Source organism: Lepus europaeus, chromosome 3, assembly GCF_033115175.1.
Source record: "Lepus europaeus isolate LE1 chromosome 3, mLepTim1.pri, whole genome shotgun sequence".
Lineage (NCBI taxonomy): Eukaryota > Metazoa > Chordata > Mammalia > Lagomorpha > Leporidae > Lepus > Lepus europaeus.
Window position 1 is genome coordinate 125,800,530 of NC_084829.1, and position 25,498 is coordinate 125,826,027.

The 25,498-nt window shown below is 38.1% G+C and overlaps 1 protein-coding gene across 2 annotated transcripts; it reads left to right on the top strand.

Moving 5' to 3' along the window:
* Positions 1-335: 335 nt before the first annotated feature.
* On the top strand, positions 336-16,879 carry CENPW (centromere protein W). 2 transcript variants are annotated; one of them, XM_062187706.1, is made up of 3 exons: positions 350-630; positions 14,300-14,413; positions 16,584-16,879. In XM_062187706.1, the coding sequence occupies exons 1-3, from the start codon at positions 505-507 to the stop codon at positions 16,608-16,610; spliced, it is 267 nt and encodes an 88-aa protein (XP_062043690.1). In that variant the 5' UTR covers positions 350-504; the 3' UTR covers positions 16,611-16,879. The 2 variants fall into 2 exon arrangements, with proteins under 2 accessions (XP_062043691.1, XP_062043690.1); XM_062187707.1 differs by lacking the exon at positions 16,584-16,879 and having other exon boundaries at positions 336-630; positions 14,340-14,417.
* The last annotated feature ends 8,619 nt before the right edge of the window (positions 16,880-25,498 follow it).

A 25,498-nucleotide genomic window follows, 5' to 3' on the forward strand; every position in this document is an offset into this window, starting at 1 on the left:
TGAAAGCGTGAATTGTTAGCTATTAACATCAGAAAATCATGCCTTGCTTGGAAGGAACCCATTCTTAAAGAATCCTGGGAAAACATTACAAACTTCTTTATATTCACCTACTTTTTTTAGTTCACTGGCTTTAAGCTCAATATTGAGGGAGATTGTGGCGAGCAATAGCGGCTGCCTCAGCACACAACCTGGAGCCCCGCCTTTCTAGTGGAGCCCAGGTTAAAGGAAGCCTCAGCCTTTATAATGACGTCACGGAGCGCCAGGGCCCGCCCTCCGTGGGGCCTTTCCACTTATACGTCTGGCGCTTCTGGGGGCGGGGCTTGCGTCGGGTTACGTCACTACCGAGCGCCCAGCGCGCTCTGTTGGCGGCGTATTCAAACGTTTGGACCTGGGTCTTCGTACCGGAAGAACCTTGGGTGGGGCGAGGTTGTTTTCCTTAGCCCAGACGCCGTTCGGTGCGTGGAGGCCCTGAAAGCCCAAGGCGGCAGGTCCCTGAAGGAGAGCATGGCTCTCTCGAACAGAGTCTCCCAGAAGACGAAAGTAAAGCGGAAGGCTCCCCGCGGCTTTCTGAAGCGCCTTTTCAAGCGGCAGAAGCCACACCTGCGACTGGAGGCGCGTGGCGATTTACTGGTGAGGTTCCACCGTTCTTGGGGTGGGAGTGCTCGGGATGTGCGTGTGTGTCGGGTGGGGGTGTGAGACAAAGGGAGTGACCCCCAGCCTTTGTCTCTCTGCTCCCAGCTCCCACCTTTCGCGGACCCACGTTCTATGAGTGACCAGAAAGCTTTGTCCCAGCCTGGCGTGTATGTAGTTCGTATTCCTCACACATAGTTGTACCAGGGTACCCCGAATTATAGATATCTGGACCTTTGTAACGGGAGGCTGTTAGCCACGTCAGCTTAAGAAGAAAATTTAACTCTTCAGTTCCCGTTTGTAGCTTTTAAATATCGCTGTGAGATACACACACTGGCACTATGATTAATGTCTTGCAGAGGGCTTGAAAGAGATAGTCTATTAAAACTAGCTTTAACTGTTGTAAAAGGCATTGGCCATTTGCCTTTTAAGCGCCTCCCTACCTTTCTCTTTTTTTGTATAATTAACCAAGCGTTTTGCCCTGTTTCCTTTTAACTAGGCCACTTAGTAAAGAACCTTGATTCAAAGATTTCTTTCTTTTTTTAAGATTTTTCTTTTAAACAAATGTATTTGTAAGCAGAGTTACAGAGAGAAGAGCAGAGCCAGAGAGAGAGAGAGAAAGAAAGAAAAAGAAAGAAATATCTCCCACCCACTGGTTCACTCCACAAGTGGCTGCAACCTTAGGGGCAGGCCAAGCCAGGCGCCTGGAGCTTCTTGGGTCTGCCACCTGGGTGCAGGCGCCAAGGCATTTGGGGCATCTACTGCTGCTTTTCCAGGTGCCTTAGTAGGGAGCTGGATTGGAAGTGGAGTCTCAAACTGGTGCCCATATGGGATGCTGACATCTCAGGCGGAGACTTAACTTGCTTTGCCACTACATTGCTGTCCTCCCAGAGATTTCTAAGTAGTGTGCCCTCCACTGTGACTTAATTTTCCTAGACACATAATAGAGCATAGAGCCTATGGTTAGTTCAATTTTAAGCCAAACCACTAAAGCCTGTTTATCAGACTCAATATCCAAAGCATGAAGCTCTTGTAATAAATAGCCAAACAAACACTATAATAATAATGTTTCTATCTTGAAATAAATCCAGTTTGTATGTGGACTATCAGAAGCACATGTTCCTCCTGCAGAAATAACATCATTTCCCTAGGCTTAAACAATAGGAAGCACTACTTGTGGCTTGTCACAAGAACTTTTTTAGTAAAGCAGCCATTGTAAGTGGGCACTTACTTTCCCATGATATCAAGGAAAGGAATTGTGGCTGTTAAGGGCATCCACCATAGATATAATGCATCATTCCAGCTGTTCTTAAGCTACCTTGGTTTCTTTACCAACTATTTTCTCTATAGCGTCTCACAGTTCTCTGCTGCTTCCCCGTTTGTTGCCTACTTGCAAGATTTCTCTCTTTACTAGATAAGTATATAATTGTCTCTCCTTTTCTCTAAGTTGATCTAAGAAGCCAAAACCCAGCATCCACTCCCTCCCGTAGAAGGGGGCTACTGATATTGCCTGCGTTTCTTTTTGATCCTTTCTTCCATAAGAAAAGGTAATACATGCTGTCTTGTACCGCATGCTGACAGTGATAGAGGTAGTACAGATTAGCTGAATTAAAGTAAAACTCGTTTGCAAAGCATTTTTGGTTAGTTTACCTCTGGAGTTTGTAAATAAAGGAAAAGGAAATCTGCTTGATCAAGGATGGCCACAAGACTGCCAGTATGTGCTAATGGTTGGGTAGGACTTTCTCAAGTAGTTGACTTGTCCCATATCCACCCATTTCTGCCCCCAAGGTGACCTGTGGACAGGTGAACTCCATAATGGAGTGAGTGATACCCAGGTATGGCAAAGAAAGGAGTTGAAATTCCAGGTGGTTGGGTCTATGGGTTGGGGGAAAGGAAGTTCTTTTGGCCACCAGCTGTTCCCAGGTGGTATGTTTGTCTTTGACTTTCATAAAACAGTGCTTCTTTACTGTCTTGTATATGCCATGCATCACTTTATTTTCTATGCTTATGATTTTCTGCTTGCTTTCATAATCTTGCTTTGCAGGTGCCCCATACCATTCACAATGTTTTTTATGGTTAAAACAGCCTACTTTGATTTCTTCTCCTTTCTGAACTAGACCAACAATAAGGATGTACATCCTGGGCCCATGTGGTGAAGCTGGTTAAGCTGCCACCTATGATGCTGGCATCCCATAGGGGTGTAAATTTGAGTCCCAGCTGTTCCACTTCCAATCCAGCTACCTACTAATGCACTGGAGAAAGCAGCAGATGTCCTTGGCCCATGTTCTTGGGCCCTTTCACTCATGTGGGAGACCTGGATGGTGTTCCTGTCTTCCCTGGCTTCAGCTCGGCCATTGTGGTCATTTGAGAAGTGAATTAGTGGATGGAATAGCTCTCTTTTGGTGTCTCTCTCTTCTCTGTAACTCTGCCTTTCGAATAAATAATTAAATCTTCAAAAAAAAAAAAAAAGAATATATAACATACTATTTAGCTGTTCTTATACTGTTCTTTACAAGTCTTGTTTTGATGTCTCCAGTGTAGTATGTAGCTTCTTAGCTTCTTGAGGTGAAGGAACCATATCTATTTTTTTGGGGGTCCCATTATTTTTAGCTGTCTTTTGTACAAGGCTTTTCCTCTGCCTTGTCATTACTCTCCTCCACTTGGCAAACTCCAATTCTTTCTAAATCAAACTCAGAAGCTGTATCTTCAGTGAAGTCTTCCTTAATATGCTTAGAAAGGTTATGTCTTTCTCTCTGTCATTGTGGTCATGCATTTGTCTTTACTGTCTTTATGGATTTCATTCCTCCACTGGCCTGCAAACTTGAATTGGGGTTGAGTGTAATATCTTGAACATTCAGTAGTTGTTATGCATGATAACCATATGTGGATTAATATTATTTCTAGTTCCTTAGTCATATTTTCTTGGTTTTATAGTTCTACACTGGCTTTTTGTTAATTTTGTTTTATAGCTATTTCATTGTACACAGTCACTTCAAAAACTATGGAAATGGGATTAAAATGTAAGTTCATTTTGCCACAAAAAATTTGAAATGAAATGAATGCATATGAGGGGGTCTTCAAAATTAAGGAAAAATACATATTATAAAAAAAAACTATGGGTTTCAAACTTTTTGATAAAAACATTTTATTTTCATTTTATTTGAAAGGGAAAGAGACAGAGATCTTCCAACTGCTGGTTTATTCCCAGGTACCTGCAGCAACCAGGTTGGGCCAGACCAAAGGCAAGAGCTAGGAACTCAATCCAGGTCTTCCATGTGGGTTGCAGAAACCTAAGTACTTGAACCATTATAGCGGGCTCCTAGGGTATACATTAAGAAGAATCTAGAATTAAAAACTGAGCCAGGAATTGAACCCCGGCACTCTGATTGGGATGTGGACATTTCACACAATGTTTTGACCCCTGTGCCAAATGCATGCTCTTTAAATTTTTTTTGCATCATTATCTTAATTCCATTTTTCAGCAGACTTTTTGAAGTAGCATTTATATATCTCCAGGGTCAATAGTGGAGAATGATTTAACATTTATTAAGTTTAAGTAAATTGTTCAGTTTTTTTGTGCCTCACAGTTAGCTTTTGGATTTGTCACAGAGGATTTTTTTTTGCAGATATCTAGTTGCTTATGTTTTATGTAAAATTTGGAAGTGCTATGCCAAAGGGAGGTCAGATTGGCCCAGTCTTTTGTTTAACTGAGACTGTCAAATAGCTATTTCTTTGTAAATTATCTTTGGATTTGCCCTTCCTGTAGACTGATTTTTTTAAGTAAATTCTTGATGGAACAGCTTACTTTTTTCAAGTTTGAACTCCTAGCTAAATGCTTGAAACTAGTTTTTGTTCTGACCATTTTAATTTAAGCCTTAGAGTATTTGAGTGACATCACTCAGATGTTTTATATCATAGGTATAGGTCACTTAAAACAATTACTGTTACATTTAAAAAAATACTAATTGGCCTTAGTATCCCTGGCTCATACCCATGTAGAAGAAGAGGAAAGGACATTCCATGTAGGTTTGCAGCATGAATGAAGTCTTTAGACAGTGTGGGTTACTAGGATTGACTTAACAAATTTTTTTTTTATCATTATATGGGGAGATATGGAAGAGTCTTTTGTTTTTCAATAATTATTGGCTACCTACGTGTGTGTAGAAGGGTGTGAAACTGTTGAAAAGGATATATAGAGTTCTTGTCCTGAGAGTATGTTAAGTGAGAAATCAGCATATGATGTGATAGGAAGTTTAGGGTGCTATTACGTACAACCTTACATCCTGGGGAAGCTGTAGATGTTTCAGGGAACTCTACAAATTAGTAGGATGCCTGGGGGTAAAGTTGCATTTGAATTCTGAAAGAACTTCAGAAGACTGAGGTATAGAACCAGAAGCTTAGAAAGATTAAGAGGCGCAATAGGAAAGTCTTAGTCAGTTGAGGTTTAATGTTACTGAATTTGGAATGTATCATTATAGCATCTGGAAGCTATTTTTTAAAGACTAACTGCTGAAATTATGCCATATTAAGGAATTTTGGCTGTACCAGTTTACATTCCCACCAACAGTGGATTAGGGTTCCTTCTTCCCCCACATACTCACCAGCATTGTTTGATTTCTGTACGCGAGCCATTCTAACTGGGGTGAGGAGAACATCAGTTTTTTTTTTTTTTAAGATTTATTTATTTATTTCAAAGGTAGAGTTACAGAGAGGCAGAGGCAGAGAAAGAGAGAGAGAGCAAGTGGTCTTCCATCCACTGGTTCACTCTCCAGATGACTGCAAAGGCCGGAGCTGCACTGATCCAAAGCCAAGAGCCAAGAGCGAGGAGCTCTGGGTCTCCCATGTGGGTGCAGGGGCCCAAAGACCAGGGCCATCTTCTACTGCTTTCCTAGGCCATAGCAGAGAGCTGGATCGGAAGGGGAATAGCCAGGACTTGAACTGGCACCCATATGCCTGCACTGCAGGTGGAAGCTTTACCAGCTATGCCAAAGCGCTGGCCCCCTTGATGTGGTTTTGGATTTCATTTCCCTGATGGCTAGTGATGCTTGGAATTTTTTGAAGTGTCTGTTGGCCATCTGAATTTGAACAGGATTGAAATCCTAGAAATCAGTCCATACCTTTAAAGGCAATTGCCTTTTGATAAGGAGACCAAGATGCACCATGTAGAAAGCTACCACTCAAGCATAAACCTGCTGCTTCTGAATGCACATTAGCAAGAAACTGGAACTGGGGGTGCTGGGACTCACACACAGGTTCTCTATAAGTATGGGATAAAGGCATGTTAACTGCTGGGCCAAATACATACTCCTATTTTGTATTTTTATCTTGAAATAAAAATTCTCAAGAACGTACAGAAGTTGTGGAGTTCGCATGTATCCTTTACCCAACTCTCCACAATCCTAACATCTTACTTAAAAACTACTCTTTGTAGGCTTAAAGAGGATTAAAAATATGATTATTTTATGATTTTTGCATGACAAGTAACTTGACCTTTGTACATATGCTTTTCTTTTTTTTCTTTTTTTAATTTTATTTTTAATTTGTTTTTCATTTATTAAACTTTTATTTAATGAATATAAATTTCCAAAGTACAGCTTATGGATTACAATGGCTTCCCGCCTCCCATAATTTCCACCCGCAACCCTCCCCTTTACCGATCCCTGTCCCCTTCCATTCACATCAAGATTCATTTTCAATTCTCTTTATATACAGAAGATCAGTTTAGTATATATTAAGTAAAGATTTCAACAGTTTGCCCCCATATAGCAACGCAAAGTGAAAAAATACTGTTGGAGTACTAGTTATAGCATTAAATAACAGTGTGCAGCACATTAAAGACAGAGATCCTACATAATATTTTTTAAGAATTAATTTTCTATGCAATTTCCAATTTAACACCAGCTTTTTTTTTCATTTCCAATTATCTTTATATACAGAAGATCGATTCAGTATATAATTAGTAAAGATTTCATCAGTTTGTACCCACACAGAAACACAAAGTGTAAAAATACTGTTTCAGTACTAGTTATAGCGTCACTGCACATTAGACAACACATTAAGGAAAGATCCCACATGAGATGTAAGTACACAGTGACTCCTGTTGCTGACGTAACAATTTGACACTCTTGTTTATGGCATCAGTAATCTCCCTAGGCTCTAGTCATGAGTTGCCAAGGCTATGGAAGCCTTTAGAGTTGGCCGACTTTGATCTTATTCCGATAGGGTCATAGTCAAAGTGGAAGTTCTCTCCTCCCTTCAGATAAAGGTACCTCCTTCTTTGATGGCCCCGTTCTTTCCACTGGGATCTCACTCACAGAGATCTTTCATTTAGGTCTTCTTTTTTTTTCTTTTCCATGGTGTCTTGGTTTTCCATGCCTACAGTACTCTCATGGGCTCTTGAGCCAGATCCGAATGCCTTAAGGCTGATTCTGAGGCCAGAGTGTTGTTTAGGACATCAGCCATTCTGTGAGTCTGCTGTGTATCCTGCTTCCCATGTTGGATCTTTCTCTCCCTTTTTGACTCTATCAGTTAGTATTAGCAGACACTTGTCTTGTTTGTGTGATCCCTTTGACTCTTGGACCCCTTTGACTCTTAGACCTATCAGAGCCATCATTTGTGAACTGAAATTGATCACTTGGACTAGTGAGATGGCATTGGTACATGCCACCTTGATGGGATTGTATTGGAATCCCCTGGCACATTTCTAACTCCACCATTTGCGGCAAGTCCGATTGAGCATGTCCCAAATTGTACATCTCCTCCCTCTCTTTTTCCACTCTGAAATTTAACAGGGATCACTTTTCAGTTACAATTTAAACACCTAAGAATAATTGTGTGTTAATTACAGAGTTCAACCACTAGTACTAGAATAACAACAACAACAACAACAAAATACTAAAAAGGATAAAGTATTACATTGTACATCAGGAGTCAGGACAAGAGCTGATCTGGTCATTGTTTCTTATAGTGTCCATTTCACTTCAACAGGTTTCCCCTTTGGTGCTCAGTTGTCGCTGATCAGGGAAAACAAATGATATTTGTCTCTTTGGGACTGGCTTAATTCACTCAGCATGATGTTTTCCAGATTGCTCCATCTTGTTGCAAATGACCGGGTTTCATTGTTGCTTACTGCTGTATAGTATTCTATGGAGTACATGTCCCATAATTTCTTTATCCAGTTTACTGTTGATGGGCATTTGGGTTGGTTCCAGGCCTTAGCTATTGTGAATTGAGCTGCAATAAACATTAATGTGCAGATGGCTTTTTTATTTGCCAAATTAATTTCCTTTGGGTGAATTCCAAGGAGTGGGATGGCTGGGTTGTATGGTAGGGTTATGTTCATGTTTCTGAGGAATCTCCAGACAGACTTCCATAGTGGCTTAAGCAGTTTGCATTCCCACCAACAGTGGGTTAGTGTCCCTTTCTCCCCACATCCTCTCCAGCATCTAGTGTTGGTAGATTTCTGAAAGTGAGCCATTCTAACTGGGGTGAGGTGAAACCTCATTGTGGTTTTGATTTGCATTTCTCTGATGGCTAGTGATCTTGAACATTTTTTCATGTGTCTGTTGGCCATTTGGATTTCCTCTTTCGAAAATTATCTATTGAGGTCCTTGGCGCATCTCTTTTGTAGGTTGTTTTGTTGTTGTGGATTTTCTTGATTTCTTTGTAGATTCTGGTTATCATCCCTTTATCTGTTGCACAGTTTGCAAATATTTTTTCCCATTCTGTCGGTTGCCTCTTCACTTTCCTGTTTCTTTTGCAGTACAGAAACTTCTCAATTTGATGCAATCCGAAATGTTAATTTTGGCTTTGACTGCCTGTGCTGCTGGAGTATTTTCCAAGAAGTCTTTGCTTGTACCTATACCTTGCAGGTTTTCTCCAATGCTCTCTAATAATTTGATGGTTTTGGGTTGTAGATTTAAGTCTTTAATCCATGTTGAGTGAATTTTTGTGTAAGGTGAGTGGTAGGGGTCTTGCTTCATGCTTCTGCACGTGGAAATCCAATTTTCCCAGCACCATTTATTGAATAGGCTGTCCTTATTCCAGGGATTAGTTTTGGATCTTTGATCAAATATAAGTTGGCTATAGATGGTTGGATTGATTTCTGGTGTTTCTATTCTGTTCCATTGGTCTATCCATCTGTTTCTGTACCAGTACCATGCTGTTTTGATAACAACTGCTCTGTAGTATGTCCTGAAATCTGGTATTGTGATGCCTCTGGCTTTGTTTTAGTTGTACAAGATTGCTTTGGCTATTCGAGGTCTTCTGTGTCTCCATATGAATTTCAGCATCATTTTTTCCAGATCTGAGAAGAATGTCTTTGGTATCTTGGTTGGTATTGCATTGAATGTATAAATTGCTTTTGGGAGAATAGACATTTTGATGATATTGATTCTTCCAATCCATGAGCATGGAAGATTTTTCCATTTTTTGGTATCCTCTTCTATTTCTTTCTTTAAGGTTTTGTAGTTTTCATCGTAGAGATCTTTAATGTCCTTGGTTAAGTTAATTCCAAGGTATTTGTTTTTGTAGCTATTGTGAATGGGATTGATCTTAGAAGTTCTTCCTCAGCCGTGGCATTGCCTGTGTATACAAAGGCTGTTGATTTTTGTGCATTGATTTTATATCCTGCTACTTTGCCAAACTCTTCGATGAGTTCCAGTAGTCTCTTAGTAGAGTTATTTGGGTCCCCTAAATAAAGAATAATATCATCTGCAAAGAGGGATAGTTTGAGTTCTTCCTTCCCAATTTGTATCCCTTTAATTTCTTTTTCTTGCCTAATAGCTCTGGCTAAAACTTCCAGAACGATATTGAAATAGCAGTGGTGAGAGTGGGCATCCCTGTCTGGTACCAGATCTCAGTGGAAATGCTTCCAACTTTTTCCCATTCAATAGGATGTTGGCCGTGGGTTTTTCATATATTGCTTTGATTGTATTGAGGAATGTTCCTTCCATACCCAGTTTGCTTAGAGTTTTCATCTTGAAAGGGTGTTGTATTTTATCAAATGCTTTCTCTGCGTCTATTGAGAGAATCATATGGTTTTTCTTCTGCAGTCTGTTAATGTGGTGTATCACATTGATTGATTTGTGAACATTGAACCATCCCTGCATACCAGGGATAAATCCCACTTGGTCTTGGTGGATGATCTTTCTGATGTGTTGTTGCATTTATTGGCCAGAATTTTATTGAGTATTTTTGCATCTATGTTCATCAGGGATATTGGTCTGTAATTCTCTTTCAATGCTGCATCTTTTTCCGGCTTAGGAATTAAGGTGATGTTGGCTTCATAGAAAGAATTTGGGAGGATTCCCTCTTTTTCGATTGTTTTGAATAGTTTGAGAAGAATTGGAGTTAGTTCTTCTCTAAATGTCTGGTAGAACTCAGCAGTGAATCCATCTGGTCCTGGGCTTTTCTTTGTTGGGAGGGCCTTTATTACTGTTTCAATTTGTGTCTCAGTTATGGGTCTGTTTAGGTTTTCTATGTCTTCCTGGCTCAATTTAGGTAGGTTGTATGTGTCCAAGAATCTGTCCATTTCTGATAGATTTCCCTGTTTGCTGGCATACAAGTCCTTGTAGTAATTTCTGATGATTCTTTTTATTTCAGTGGTGTCTGTTGTTATGTTTCCATTTTCATCTCTGATCCTATTGATTTGGGTCTTTTCTTTTTTTAGTTAGTTGGGCCAATGGGGTGTCAATTTTGTTTATTTTTTCAAAAAACCAGCTCCTCGTTTGGCTGATTTTTTTGTAATTTTTTTTTTCTATTCAATCCTGTTGATTTCTTCTTTGATTTTAATTATTTCTCTTCTCCTACTGGGTTTGTGTTTGGTTTGTTGCAGATTTTCTAGATCCTTGAGATGACTTGAAAGCTCATCTCTTTGGTGCCTTTCCAATTTCTTGATGTAGGCACCTATTGATATAAACTTTCCTCTTAACACTGCTTTTGTTGTATCCCATAGGTTTTGGTATGTTGTGCTGTTATCCTCATTTTCATCCAGAAAATTTTTGATTTCTCTTTTAATTTCTTCTATGACCCATTGTTCATTCAGGAGCATGTTGTTCAATCTCCATGTGTTTACACGCGCTCTAGGTATTCCCGAGTTGCTAATTTCCAATTTCATTCCTTTGTGGTCTGAGAAGCTGCATGGTGTGATTCTAATTCTTTTGAATTTGCTGAGACTTGCTTTATGGCCTAGTATGTGGTCAATCCTAGAAAATGTTCCATGTACTGCTGAGAAGAATGTAAAGTCCTTAGATGTAGGATGAAAAGTTCTGTAGATATCTGTTAGATCCATTTGGGCTATAGTGTCATTTAAATCTACTGTCTCCTTGTTGATCTTCTGCCCTGTTGATCTGTCTATCTCTGAGAGTGGAGTATTGAAGTCCCCCAGAACTATTGTATTGGGGTCTAAGTCTCCCTTTAAGTCCCTTAACAAGTCTTTTAAATAAACTGGTGCCCTGTAATTAGGTGCATATACATTGATAATCGTTATATCTTCCTGTTGAATGGATCCCTTAATCATTATATAGTGCCCCTCTTTGTCTCTCCTAACAGTTTTTGTGGTAAAGTTTATGTTGTCCGATATTAAGATGGCTACGCCCGCTCGTTTTTCATTTCTGTTGGCATGGTATATATTTTTCCAGCCTTTCACTTTCAGTCTGTATGGATCATTGTTGGAAAGATGAGTTTCTTGTAAGCAGCAAAAAGATGGGTTTTGTTCCTTGACCCAATCAGCCAAATTGGTGTCTTTTAACTGAACAGTTCAGTCCATTAACATTCAATGTGACTATTGAGAAGGAGTAACTTTGCCCTGTAATTTGCCAAAGATATTTTCTAATATCTGGTTTGAGATTCCTGTGATCTTTTGCTGTGAGGATTCCTTCCTTTACCTTCTTTCATATTGCTGACCGCGTTTCTGTGTTTCTGTATGTAACACGTGTTTAAGCATCTTTTGTAGATTGGACGAGTGGCGACAAATTCTTTCAATTTCTGTTTGCTGTGAAAGGTCTTTATTTCACCTTCATTCATAAATGAGAGCTTTGCAGGATATAATATTCTGGGTTGGCAGTTTTTCTCTCTTAGTACCTGGGCTATGTCTCGCCATTCCCTTCTAGCTTGTAGGGTTTCTGATGAGAAGTCTGCTGTGAGTCTAATTGGAGATCCTCTGAGAGCAATCTGGCGTTTCTCTCTCGCACATTTTAGGATCTTTTCTTTGTGTTTCACTGTGGTGAGTTTAATTACGACGTGTCGTGGTGAGGATCTCCTTTGGTCATGTTTATTTGGGGTTCTATGAACTTCCTGTACTAGGATGTCTCTGTCCTTCTCCAAACCTGGGAAATTTTCTGCTAGTATCTCACTAAAAAGGCCTTCTAATCCTTTCTCTCTCTCCATGCCTTCAGGAACTCCTAGAACAGGAATGTTGGTTTTTTTAATAGTATCCTGTAGATTCCTGACAGTATTTTTTAGATTTCTGATTTCCTCTTCTTTTCTTTGATTTGCCTGTTTCCTTTCCTGTTCTCTGTCTTCTAATTCCGATATTCTCTCTTCTGCTTCACCCATTCTGGTTTTTTAATTTTTTAAATTTTTTTATTTTTGACAGGCAAAGTGGACAGTGAGAGAGAGACAGAGAGAAAGGTCTTCCTTTTGCCATTGGTTCACCCTCCAATGGCCGCCATGGCTAGTGCACTGCAGCAGCGCACTGCACTGATCTGATGGCAGGAGCTAGGTGCTTATCCTGGTCTCCCATGGGGTGCAGGGCTTAAGCACTTGGGCCATCCTCCACTGCACTCCCTGGCCACAGCAGAGAGCTGGCCTGGAAGAGGGGTAACCGGGACAGGATCGGTGCCCCGACCGGGACTAGAACCCGGTGTGCCGGCGCCATAAGGCGAAGGATTAGCTTAGTGAGCCGCGGCGCCGGCCCACCCATTCTGTTGTTAAGGATCTCTAATGTGTTTGTCATTTGATCTATTGAGTTCTTCATTTCATTATGGTTTCTTGTCACTATCACAGTTTCATATTCTACTAGTTGTTTCATTTCATTTTGATTCCTCCTTAATGTTTCATTTTCTCACGACAGATTTTCTATCTTGTCCATTAAGGATTTCAGTAGTTCAAGAATTTGTTTTTGAGAACTTCTTAATGTTCTTATCAATTTTTTGAGATCCGCTTCTTGCATTTCCTCTATATCTTCATCTTCATAATCTTGAATTGGGGTGTCTTGTTCATTTGGGGGCATCATAGTGTCTTCCTTGCTCTTGTTACCTTGGTTTCTACGTTCGTTGTTTGGCATGTTGGAGATAATTTATGGTTTTTTTTTGCTGTGGTTTTTTTCTCGTTATACTATGCCTCTAAGTGGGCTGTATGCTTTGCTGGATCCTTAGAGGCTGTGATGGGTGTGGCCAGAGAGCTCTGCTTGATTCTTCACGTTTAAGGCTGTGCAAAAAGTGACTCACCCAGATTGTTCTCTCCCTTGCTCCTTGCTCGATCTCTCTCTCTCTCTCTCTCTCTCTCTCTCTCTCTCTTTTTTTGGACTCAGTTGGGAAGTAATTCTGCATAGCTGAGTGGAATTGAGGGTAGTTGAAATCTGGCCTCTGTGAGTATTCGTTTGATCTCGTACATATGCTTTTCAATTCAGTAAATTTAAAAAATTGTGATTGATATTTTTGAATACTTTAAACTAATGGTTAAAAAATCTTAGTCTTGGGCCAGCGCTGTGGCTCACTTGGTTAATCCTCCACCTGCGGCGCTGGCACCCCATATGGGCGCCAGGTTCTAGTCCCAGTTGCTCCTCTTCCAGTCCAGCTCTTGCTGTGGCCCGGGAAGGCAGTGGAGGATGGCCCAGGTGCTTGGGCCCTGCATCGACATGGGAGACCAGGAGGAAGTACTTGGCTCCTGGCTTCTGATCGGTGCAGCGCGCTGGCCGTAGCAGCCATCTGGGGGGGAACCAACAGAAGGAAGATTTTTCTCTCTGTCTCTCTCTCACTGTCTAACTCTGCCTGTCAAAAAAAAAAAAAAAAAAATCTTAGTCTTAGGATAAGAGTGTAAAATATAGTTATTGATGTGTTTTGATTTAAAATTTAAATTATAAATTTAAAATCAGTATCACTGGTTACTTAATAGAGTCCTAGTGTTACTCTCTATGGTCTTTGGTCTGTTCTACATAGCCGTATTTTATGTATTGCATGACTCATTCTCTGTGGAATCTAAGATTGGTATATATTAAACTGAATCCTATATAACTTTAAATAGAAAAGTTGCAGAGGCTGGCATAGTGGGATAAAAGTGCTGCGTATGACACTGGCATCCTATATGGGTGCCAGTTTATGTCCCACTTCCAATCCAGCTCCCTGCTAATGGCCTGGGAAAAGCAGTAGAAGATGGCACAAGTGTTTGAGCCCCTGTCATGCACATGGGAGACCCTGATGAAACTCCTGGCTTGAGCCTGGCCGAGTGCTGGCTTTTTGTAGCCACTTGGAGAGTGTACCAGTGAATGGACAGTCTCTCTGTCTTTTCCTCTCTCTCTCTGTATCTGACTTTCAAAATAAATAAAAAATAAATCTTTAAAAAATAGAAAATTTATAATAAATTTTTGGATCTTTAGTTTTTAAAAGGCATCATTTCAAAGCATCAGTGTTTGAGTTTAAAAATTCATTCTGATTTTTTTCTTTTAAAGGTTCATCTGAACTGTTTACTGTTTGTTCATCGGTTAGCAGAAGAGTCCAGGACAAATGCTTGTGAGAATAAGTGTGGAGTCATTAACAAGGATCATGTACTGGCTGCTGCAAAGGTAAATATGAATTTCTTTTCTTGGTCAAGAATTAACTTCAAAAACAACCACCTAATTCATCACTTCTGCCTGATTTATATAGTTTAATCAGCTTTGTTGATAGGAGTGAGCTTTTCAGGACAGTGGATTTTAACTATGGAGTTAATTTTTTTTTTTACCCTAAGTGCATGTACTGGATTTCTGATGGTGAGATTAATGGCCGCTTCCATATAATCATTTAGGGAAGAAAATGCAGATTTGACTACTAATCTGTAGGCTGAGAAGGTTTATCATTTTAAATTTTGTCAAAACTTCTTGATCATTTATAATTATTCTAATTACCTAGTTACTTAATTTTCTAACTCTGAGATTTGAGTGACTTATAAATGAAATCTCATATAAACAATATAAACAGAGAAGATTGCATTTACTGGTATTTCTGTTTATTGTGAGAATATAGTGCTTAAGGGGAGAGTTTTCCAAATATGTGCCTGAGTACATTATTTTCAAAAGATGTAGTAGATACCTTACTTCAACAGCTTTTGTGTGCACATAGGTGTAGATAAATAACATACGATACCTCCTGATTAGTCACACTGTTACTGTTTATATGTAGAACTTATTTGTGTAAAAAAAAAAAAAAAATTCAAGAAACTGGCCATTACAGTTGACAGGGGAATAATGAGGGAGACTTTTTTTTTTTTTTTTAACAGACAGAGTGGACAGTGAGAGAGACAGAGAGAAAGGTCTTCCTTTTGCTGTTGCTTCACCCTCCAGTGGCTGCCGCGGCCGGTGCACTGTGGCCTGTGCACCGCGCTGATCCGAAGCCAGGAGCCAGGTGCTTCTCCTGGTCTCCCATGCGGGTGCAGGGCCCAAGCACTTGGGCCATCCTCTACTGCACTCTCAGGCCACCACAGCAGAGAGCTGGCCTGGAAGAGGGGCAACCGGGACAGAATCTGGTGCCCTGACTGGAACTAGAACCTGGTGTGCCGGTGCTGCAGGTGAAGGATTAGCCTATTGAGCCGAGGCGCCGGCCAAGACTTATTTTTGACAGTCTGTCTCTTTGTAGACTTTTTTGTCTTGAGATTTTTTTGGTTTGGAATAATTATAGACCCATAAGAGTGCAAAAAATAATTGAGTTCTCATGTACCTTTTATCTGCTTTCTCACAGTGCTACCATATTATGTAACTAGAATTATGTAAAGTTATAAAAGGTTATAAGAAACTCTGTTTAACTTAGCATTTTGTAAATTTTTTGGAAACATAGTCAACACTTTGCAAACTCAGTTGAGTAGATAATAACTTTCTTTTGCAGTACCCATATTAACATCTTGTGTAACTGAAAAATATTGGCCGAGGTTATAGACCCAGTTGATGGCTTCTGTGGAAGCCTCAAATATCCATGTTCTGGCATTCCTTCAGGGACTTTAACTTCTCTTGTGCTTCAGAACATTGCATCAAGTTTCTGGACTAGTAAGTTCAAAATAAATATTGCTCTGTAGATAGTGCATGGATTAAGAGTGTGAAGAGTGTATGTCATTGTTTTAAACTTAGGGTTTGTTTTTTCTTGTAAATAAACCAAAGGTTGTATTTATCTAAAATAAATTCATCAAAAAATGTTGGAGATATTCTGGCCTTTTGTTCTCAACCTTCTTATAACTGAACATCTCCTTTTTTCCATCTTTCTGCCACAAGCTGTATATTTTGAAAATTGTCTGCTTAACAAAGCTGTATAAGATAAGCAATGTTGGTCTATAATTGATAAAATTCCAGCCCAAATACAAGAGTTTTAGAATTGTAGTGGATTTGTATTACATTATAGTTTGTGAAATGCCTGATTTATAATAGATTTTTGAGCCTTAGAACATTCATCTCTTGGTAAATTGTCCAAAAAACCCTCAGGTTTGAAATGAGTGATCTGGATTCTTTTTGGTTTACAGTTAGAAGAAGTTAATATCTGGAGGTGACAATAAACCAGGTTTTGAGAATTTTAGGCATGTTTCACATTCATTGAGAGAAACAGAAATCTAAGACTATTTATAAGGCAGATTCCTTAAAGAGCCTCTATATTGGGTTTTATAATTTTAGAGTCTTGTATACTATGCACATAGGGGTACCTAACTTTTCATTGAGGAATTATGTTTTATTTTGCATAGGTATATTATTAATCCTTATTTTTTCCCCCTCACAGGTTATTCTAAAGAAGAGCAGAGGTTAGAAGTCGAAGAACACGTTCTTGAAATACCATGTATTATTTTAGGTAGTAACAGGTCATAAGAGCACTTTTATGGAACAGTTCATAATGTGGATTATTAAAATACCGGGCAGTATGGGGATTCATGTGTATATTCTTTTACTGTCATTGAAGTGTGTGAAATAAACATATAGGAGTTTTATTTTTTTTTTAATTTTCGGCATTATGTTTTATTCGTTTTAAGTGGCTTCTTGTTCATTTTATTGGTGTTTTATTATTATTGCAAATGTTTTATTTACCTAAAATGAAATTTTAGTGTAAAGCAGCTTGGGGAGATTTACTTCTTAGAATTAAGTTTATATGTATTTGGATTCAGCCATAATTATGGAATTAATTTACTCTTTAAAGAAAGACAAAAATGCAGTTAAATGTAGGTACAATTTAAATACTAATTTCAACTTTTTAATGTGGAGCAACTGAGTCTACTTTTGTTTCATATCCAATGGTAATGGTATAATTTTCATGAACGTTGGCCAAGTTTTTCAAAATGTGTCCTGATAGAAATTATGGAGCAAAGTGGCTTATTCTTTTTCAGGTTATGTGACGTTAGTAGATGTTTTCTTCTCAAAGAACGATTTAAAAGTATGTTGCATATTATCCAGTAGTTTATTATTTTTAGTTTTGAAATAATTGTAGATTGCAATCTGGATTTACAAAGACAGTATAAAGAGGTGCTATATACCAGTCTCTCCCAATAGTTACATCTTGCAAAATTAAAATACAGTATCAAATTCAGGAATTTGACATAGATGTAGTATGTTTATACTTACACATTTTATCATATGTATGGATTCAAGTGACCACTATTGCAATCAATATATATATAACTGTTTTATTAGCATAGAGATCTCCCTTTTGCTATCCTTTTTATAGTTATACCTCACCCATCATTTCGCTCACTCTGGTCACAACCATTAACTGTTCTCCATCTCTAGTTTTGTCATATTAATGAAATTATATAAGAAATGATTTAGAGAGTGCCTCTTTTGCTCAACATAATGTTGACTTGTTCAAATTTTTTCATATATCAATAGTTTGTTACTTTTTTGATAACAAACATTTCATAGTATGTATTTAGCATGGTTTGTATAATCACTCACTTATTGAGAGACATTTTGATTATTTCCAGTTTTGAGCTCTTATAAATAAAATAATTATGAACAGTTTATACAGGTTTTTATATACATTTAAGTTTTTATTTCTCTGGCATAAGTGCCTGGGTGTTTGATTGCTGAGTCAAATGGTAAGTGATAGTTTAAAAGAAAGACAGCAAACAGCTAGGGGCTGGCGTTTTAGTGCAGGTCGTCAAGTTGCCACTTGCAATGTGGGCATCCCATATTAGAGTACTGGTTTGAATGCTGGCTACTCCACTTCTGATCCAGCTTCCTACTAATGTGCCAGAAAAGAAAGTGGAAGATGGCCCAAATGCTTGGGAATCTACTTGGAAATCTTGGATGGAGTTCACATCTGGCTTCAATGTCCCAGTGAACTAGCCGATGGAAGATCTCTTTTTTTTTTCAGTTTCTCTTTTTCTCTCTCAGTGTGGCTGTACCGTTTTACATCAGCAGTGTATGAAAGATCCACTTAACATTCTCATAAACACTTGGTATTACTTTTTATTTTAGCCGTTTTGACAGGAGTGTGTCTTGGTTTTTGTTTACATTTTCTTAATCACTAGGCTTAGTTCAAGCTGCTATAACAAATTATTATATACTGTGGTGGCTTATAAATCACAGAAATTTATTTCTCAGAGTTCTAGTGGCTGAAAGTCCGAGATTCATGTGCCAACATGGATGGATTCAGGTAAATATTCTCTTCTGGGTTGTGAACTTTTGATATGGAAGAAGAGGGCTCGAGAGCCATTTGGAATCTGTTTTATGATGGTGCTAATCCTAATCCCATTTATGAAGGCAGTACCCTTATAATTACCTTCCCAGTGCTCTTCCTTCTAAGACCAACATTGCTAATGATGTGTTACATATTTGCATATGTTTATTTGCTCTCTATGTTTGCTTTGGTAATATGATTCTTCATTTCTTTTAGCTATTTTCTGTTTGAGTGGCTTGCCTTTTCAGTGTTAAAATTTGTTGCTTTTTTTTTTTTTTTTTGGTCAGATATGGTGTTTGTAAATATTTTCTTCTAGTCTGTACTTGGTCTTAAAAAGATTTCCACAGAACATAGTTTTAAAATTTGAAAAGGAACATGATATTCTTTCATAGATTATGTTGTTGGTATCATGTTTAATAACTTCAGCAGGTCCTAGGTCCTGAAGATTTTTTTCTTCTGATTGTTTGAAATAATTTCTAGTTTTTAAGTATACATTTAATTTCTGGTAAGTTTTTGTTCAGTATAAAATGTGACATTTGGGTCCAGGTGCATTTTTTGTGTCTGTCTGTGGATATCCAATAATTTTAACACCATTTGTTGAAAACAGTCTTCCCTGCAATGAATTTCTGTTGCATCTTTATCAAAAGTCAGTTGGTCATGCTTGTGTGGGCCACTCCAGGGCTCTTATTCTCTTTCACTTTTTTATATTTCTGTTTCTCTAATGGTAAAACAGTTATTATGATAGCTATATAATTAGTTTCAGATCAGGTAGAGTGATTGCTGTTGATTCTTTTTTTTCCAGAATTGTTTTGGTTATTTTACTTCCTTTGCCTTTCCATATACATTTTGTAATAGTTGTTATCTGCAAAAAAAAAAAAAAAAAAAAATCTTGCTGGAATTTTGAAATAAATTATGCTAAACCTGTAAATCAGTTTTTTCCAGTCCATGAATATGGAGTATCTCTCCATTTATTTACATCTTTGATTTCTTCATTATTTTGTAGTTTTTACTTCTATTATAATTTTCTTTTTAGATTCCTTTAGCTATTTTCTTAGGGTAAGTCTGATGGTGACATATTTTCTTCATCTAAGAAGGTTATGCTTCTTTTTTTCTGAAACCTATTTTAGCTGGATATTGAATTTTGTTTTGACAGTCCCTCAGCATTAAAAATGTTGTATTACTTCTGACTGACCTCTGTGACTTTTGATGAAACAAATCCTGTAATTAAAATGTATTTCCCCTATAGATAGACTTATTTGTCTCTGGCAACTTTCAGTATGGGTTTTTGTTTTTTTTTCCCTTTAGTTTTTTAGAAGTTTGACTGTGGTGAGTTCTAGGCATAGATTTCTTTGGTTATATCCTATTTGAAGTTTACACTGAATCCTCATTAATTTTTTTTTCTTTTTTGCCAAAGTTGAGAAATATATAGCGATTGCTTTTTTTCGGATTTTTTTTTTTTTTTTTTTTTTTTTAGCTGCATCCTATTTCTCAGACTCTGATGGCACAAATGTTAGATCTTTAATTATAGTTCCACAAATTCTTGAGGGCTAGTCTTTTTTCCCCCTGCCATTCTTTTCTTTGTTTTTTAGATGGTTAATTTCTGTGTTCTGTCTTCCAGTTCATTGATTCTTTCCTCTGTTTTCCCTACTGTTTTGCTGATTCCCGTCCTCCCCTCCCATGCCTTATTGTATTTATTGTCAACATTTGATTTGTTTCTTCATCATAGCTCATGTATCTTTGCAGAAATTTTTTATTTTTTAAATTTGTTTCAAGTGTTTCTTATTAATGGAATCATATTTTTGATGATGCTTTGAAGTCCTTGTCTGATAATTCCAATATCTGTCTTGTCATGGTGTTGTCATTTGCTTATTCTTTTATTCTGGTTTAGATTGTATTGGTTTAAGTGTTATGAATGAATTTTTTTCTTTGTGTAAAAGCTGGATATTTGGGGTTTTATTACATTCTGGTTCCTTTTTAAATCCCTTTCTTAACGTTTCTGGTAGATGAAGAATCATGTCCCAGCTTTGTTACTGTTGGTGGTAATAAGTCTGGTTCTCCAATTCAGCTTTTGTTGACAACTGATGATGGGACAGAGGGAGCTTTCCTTGTTCCTGCTGGGTATGGGTTTTTGCTGGGTATGGGTAAGAGTTCAAGCTTCTCCCTAGGCTTTGGCTGATAACATCATGGCTAGGGGGAGGGATACATTGTTACTGTTCTCCATTTGTATTCCATTCATGTGGGAAGGTGGCCTTATTAGTGGTGACTTGTGATAAATACCAACTCCAGTAGGTCTTCTCTGATGCCAGCTAGTTGGGTGTGGAAGGGACTCCTCATTACCATGGCATGAGGGTGGTGTGCCAGGCTCTTTTGTGGCTTTTGTTGATTTTTATGAGGGACTGGCTTCATTGTCGCGAAGTATTTGTGAAATGCTTGCCTCTTCAGTAGGTTTCTCTCTGACTCTTCTCAAAAAGGAAGGATGGAGTACCTTTTTATTGTCCAGTTACAGCCAGATGTGGTAAAATTCTGTATGCAGGATGTATCCCGGCTTCCCTTTTGGTCTCCTCTAATATCAACCTGAGGAGGAAGTGTGTGTGTGGGGGGATTGGGTGTGTAATTATAGCTGTCAATAGTAGAAGTCTAGGCTCTCTAATTGGCCTTTGCTGATGGGAGTAGAGGGTAGGGGTTACTGTTTTTTTCTCTTGTATTTGCCAGGAGTGGTGTAGTAACTGTCTAAAAGTTTTCTGTTTTCCTAGGATGCCCCTTGTCCTTTGTCCAAGGCTTTTCTTGAAGATTTTTGTTTGTTTCTTGTTTTCTATCTTTTTGCTACTGGTGTTTGAATTGCCAGCTTCTATAGTATCTACTCTGGTATAGGAGGCAAAAAGAAAACCCAGCTAATTCACCACTGTATTGTTCCTTTGGCCCCAATTCCCAATTCGTTTCACTTTGTTCTCTTTTCATAGTCTCCTTGTATTTATATAAAAAATAATTTAGCAGAAAGCATAGGGAAAACACATCTACTTAATCTTGTTGAAAGCTGGAGAACCACAGTTATTTAAATAAATGCTTGAAGTTGATAACAGCTAAGTGAATTCTTTTGTTCTTAGTAAGGATTATGTAAGGAGGAAATTCACCTGGTTGATAATTTTGTCACATAATAAGGTGTTCTCAGTAACCACAGTACCAGTTTGGAATTTGTCTGATAAGACTTGTATAATATACCTTTGATCCTAATGAATGCTCAAAGACCCAAATGTACTGCTTTTTGTGATTGGTAAATGGAGAATCCTAATTAAACAAAGTCATTTAGATTTATTTGGATATAATGCCATCTAAAATTTTAGCTTTGGAGGAGATAATTGTTAATTTATTAACATTGTGTGCTCGTTAACCCCCTCCCCCAATTTTCTGTCTAACTTACAAATTGTTCTTTGATTTCTGAGTCTTGCCATATTCTGAAGTCTCTAACAGAGTTGACTTTCAGTTAGCTTTATTGAATGATAATATATTGCATAAAAATTTCCCTGTATTTTCTAGATTTACCTAACTATAATTGCTTAGTACAATTCTAGGACATTCTGTTATATGAGGACATTAAAATTCATGAGATAACTTTAAATATGCATTCTAATCTTTATGGGTTCCTCACCCACAGATGAAACCAACAGTGGGTCAAAATACCTGAAAAATTTTTTCGCTTAACATGTATAGGCTTCCTGTCACTACTTCTTAAACAATGCAGTATAACAACAGTTTACATAGCTGTTCATTGTATTCTATATTGTAAGTAATTTAGAAATGTCAGAGTATACAGGAGGAAGTACATAGGTTCTATGCAAATACTGTACCATTTTATATAAGGGACTAGAACATCCTCAGATATTGCTATCATTAGGGTGTATGTGACACAATCCCACATAGATATTGAGTGACAACTATTAGCCTGATACTCTCCAGAAGAATTATGTCAATATGGCAGCCTAAGGAAAAGTAGAGTACACTTTCTGGTCAGTGGGTGCCAAAATTGTTGCGGCCAGATGAATAAATGATGAGCAGAACTCTCAATGATTATTTTAAACAAGCAGAATCAAGATCTTGAAATATTTCTTCCAAGAATAAGAGCCGAAACATGGCTTTTCAAATACGATCCTGGACATAAAGTACTGTCAGAACAATGGCTAGGCTAAGTGGTGGGAGTGATTTAGCCAAAGCCAACATGGACCACTCAAGAGCTAATGCTCAAGACATTTTTGCTTTTTGACTATCTGGATGGCAAAAGAACAAAAACATCTGCTTATTAGGAAATGTTTTGAAAAGCTAGCCAGAGTTTTAGCAGAAAAAAACTCTAGTCTTTAAAGACCATTATTTTAGCTAATAATGTAAAGGCTATTGACATGGTTAAATTTCTAGGAACTTCCATATTTTTTAGGGATGGAACAAATGGCTGGTATTATCACTTAAAAAAGTGTCTTGAACTTGATGGAACTTATTTTGAGAAATAAAGTTTATTGTCTTTTCACTTCATTTTCCTTGAACTGTTTGAAAAATTGTATACAGAACTTTTTACGCAACAACTGAAGAATACACATTTTTAAGTACATTCTCTGGATCAATCACATTAGGTCACAAAACAAGTCTTAACAAATGTAAATCAAAACAACTCCAAATATCCTTTCTGACCTCAGTGGAATGAAACTAGACATCAGCAAGAGAAAGGGAAATTAACAAGTATGTTTAAACTAAACAATACATTCTTGAGAAATCATTGGGTCAAAAGGAAATAAGAGCATTTTAAGACTTTTCAGTGCTGAGGGTTAAGCTGCCATCTGCAGTGCTGGCATCCCATATGGGTATTGGATGCTCCACTTCTGATCCAGCTGCCTGCTGATGTGCTGGGGAAAGCACCAGAGGATGGCTCAAGTGCTTGGGCTCCTGTACCCATGAGGGAGATTCCAATAAAGCACCTGGCTTTGGCCTGGCCCAGCCCTGGTCACTGCAGCTGTTTGGGGAGTGAACCAGTGGCTGGAAGATCTCTCGCCTCGCTGTGTCTTTCCTTTTCTTGCTATAAGTCTTTCAAATAAATAAATAAATCTTAAAAACAAACAAACAAAAACAAAACCAAAAAAACCCTCCAGATGCAAGCATTGTGGCACAGCAGGTTAAAATTATGGCTTGGGATGCCTCATCCTATTATCAGAGTACCTGGATCCAATATCACCTCTGCTTCCAATTTAGCTTCCTGTGAATGTATATTGTTAAAATCAGCAGATAATAGCCCTAGTACTTGGGTCCCTGTCACCAAATGGGGGCTTGAGTTGATTTCCATGTTCCAGACTATGACCTGACTCAGTCCTGGCTGCTGCTGGCATTTGGAGAGTGAAGCAGTGAATGGAAAATTCATTCATTCTCTACCTTTCAAATAAAGAAACTTAAACTTTATCTCCTGTCAAATGGAAGGAAAGCAACATTCCAGAACCTTTTTTGATGTAGCAAAAGCAGTGCTGAGGGAAGTTCATAATAATAAATGCCTATGTTAAGTAAGCAAAGATCTATATTGTATTTAGTGAAATAAAGCAAAGAAATATAAGTACTTCACGGTCTCTCATATATGGAAGTTAAAACAATTGACTGGAACTTAGAACAGTGATTATTGGAACCTAGGAAGGGTTGGAGGTGTTGAAGGACAAAGCAGGGGATCACATAACAAGTATCAAAATACAGTCACAAGTCAGGTCTAGTGTTCTGCAAGATGGAGTTGGGGTGACTGTAGTACTGTATAATTAGGGAGAGAGGAGCTGGTGGGCTCCAAGCATAGAGATGTCAAGCCATGGAAAGGCTAGTTGTGTGGTTTGACTAGTTTAAATTGTTCCTGTGTGTTGGAATATTGTGCTGTACTCCATAAAAATGTTAATTCCACATCAGGGTTCCACAAAAGTGCCACGAGCACAAAGTGGGTAAAGAACAGTCTCTGTTCATTAATAAAAAATTAATATATTTAAAGACTCCAATATAGAACTTGAAAATATAAAAGTGCTAGACAAAGCACAGACCAAAAGCTTTTGACATTGGTCTGGGCAGTGAGTTTTAGGGTTTGACACTGAAAGCACAAACAGAACAAAAATAGAGAAATGAGATTGCATCAAACTGAACAACATCTATGCAGCAAAGGGAATAGTAAGAGGCAATCTGTAAAATTGAAGAAAATACTTGGAAACTAAACGTGACAAAGGGTTAATGTCTAAAACATAAGGAACTTATACAAGTCAATAGCAAGAAAACAGCACCCTAGCCCACCGTAGAAACATCAAGTGATCTGAATAAACAGTTTTCCAAAGAAAACATGTATGTTCAACAAATGTGTTAGATGTTGCTAGTTATCAGACATGAAAATAAAAATCATCTCAGAATGGCTTTTATCAGAACATAAGTGCTGGAGAGGATGTAGGAAAGACCACGTGCTCTGTTGATGGGAATGTAAATTCGTACAACCATTAAGGAAAGTAGTGTATAGCTCCCCTCCCAAAATACCACTTTGTGTGTTGAGGGGGAGGGGGTAGTTGGGATGTATTTTGGGAAATAGGCTATTCTACACTCAGATCTTTAATTCATCATTTTGTCATTGTTCCTTTATCCTCCATTATAAGTGCTCTTAGGTCAGGAGAGGCCCTGGGCAGGTCAGCTGCTTGTCCTGCAGTACATTCAGTCCCTGTGATAGCTGGTGGTTTCTTTGGTTCTGCCTTGGTACTTAGCGCATTCTTTGTATCCAGAAGTTTCTTAAAATTCTTTCATCTCTTGAGGTCTGAATCACTTTTTTTTTATTTCAATTTTTGATGTATACTTTTTATACTTGAATGGGGTCTAAGAAAGGAAGAAATGTGTATGTGGTCAATCATGAACAAAACCTTCATGGATTCTAGTTCAACAAAAACAAATTTACAAAGACTCTTAAAAAAATTTACTTGAAAGAGAGAGAATGAGAATGCCTGTAACCACCAGAGTTGGGCTAGACTGAAGTCAGGGGATAGGAA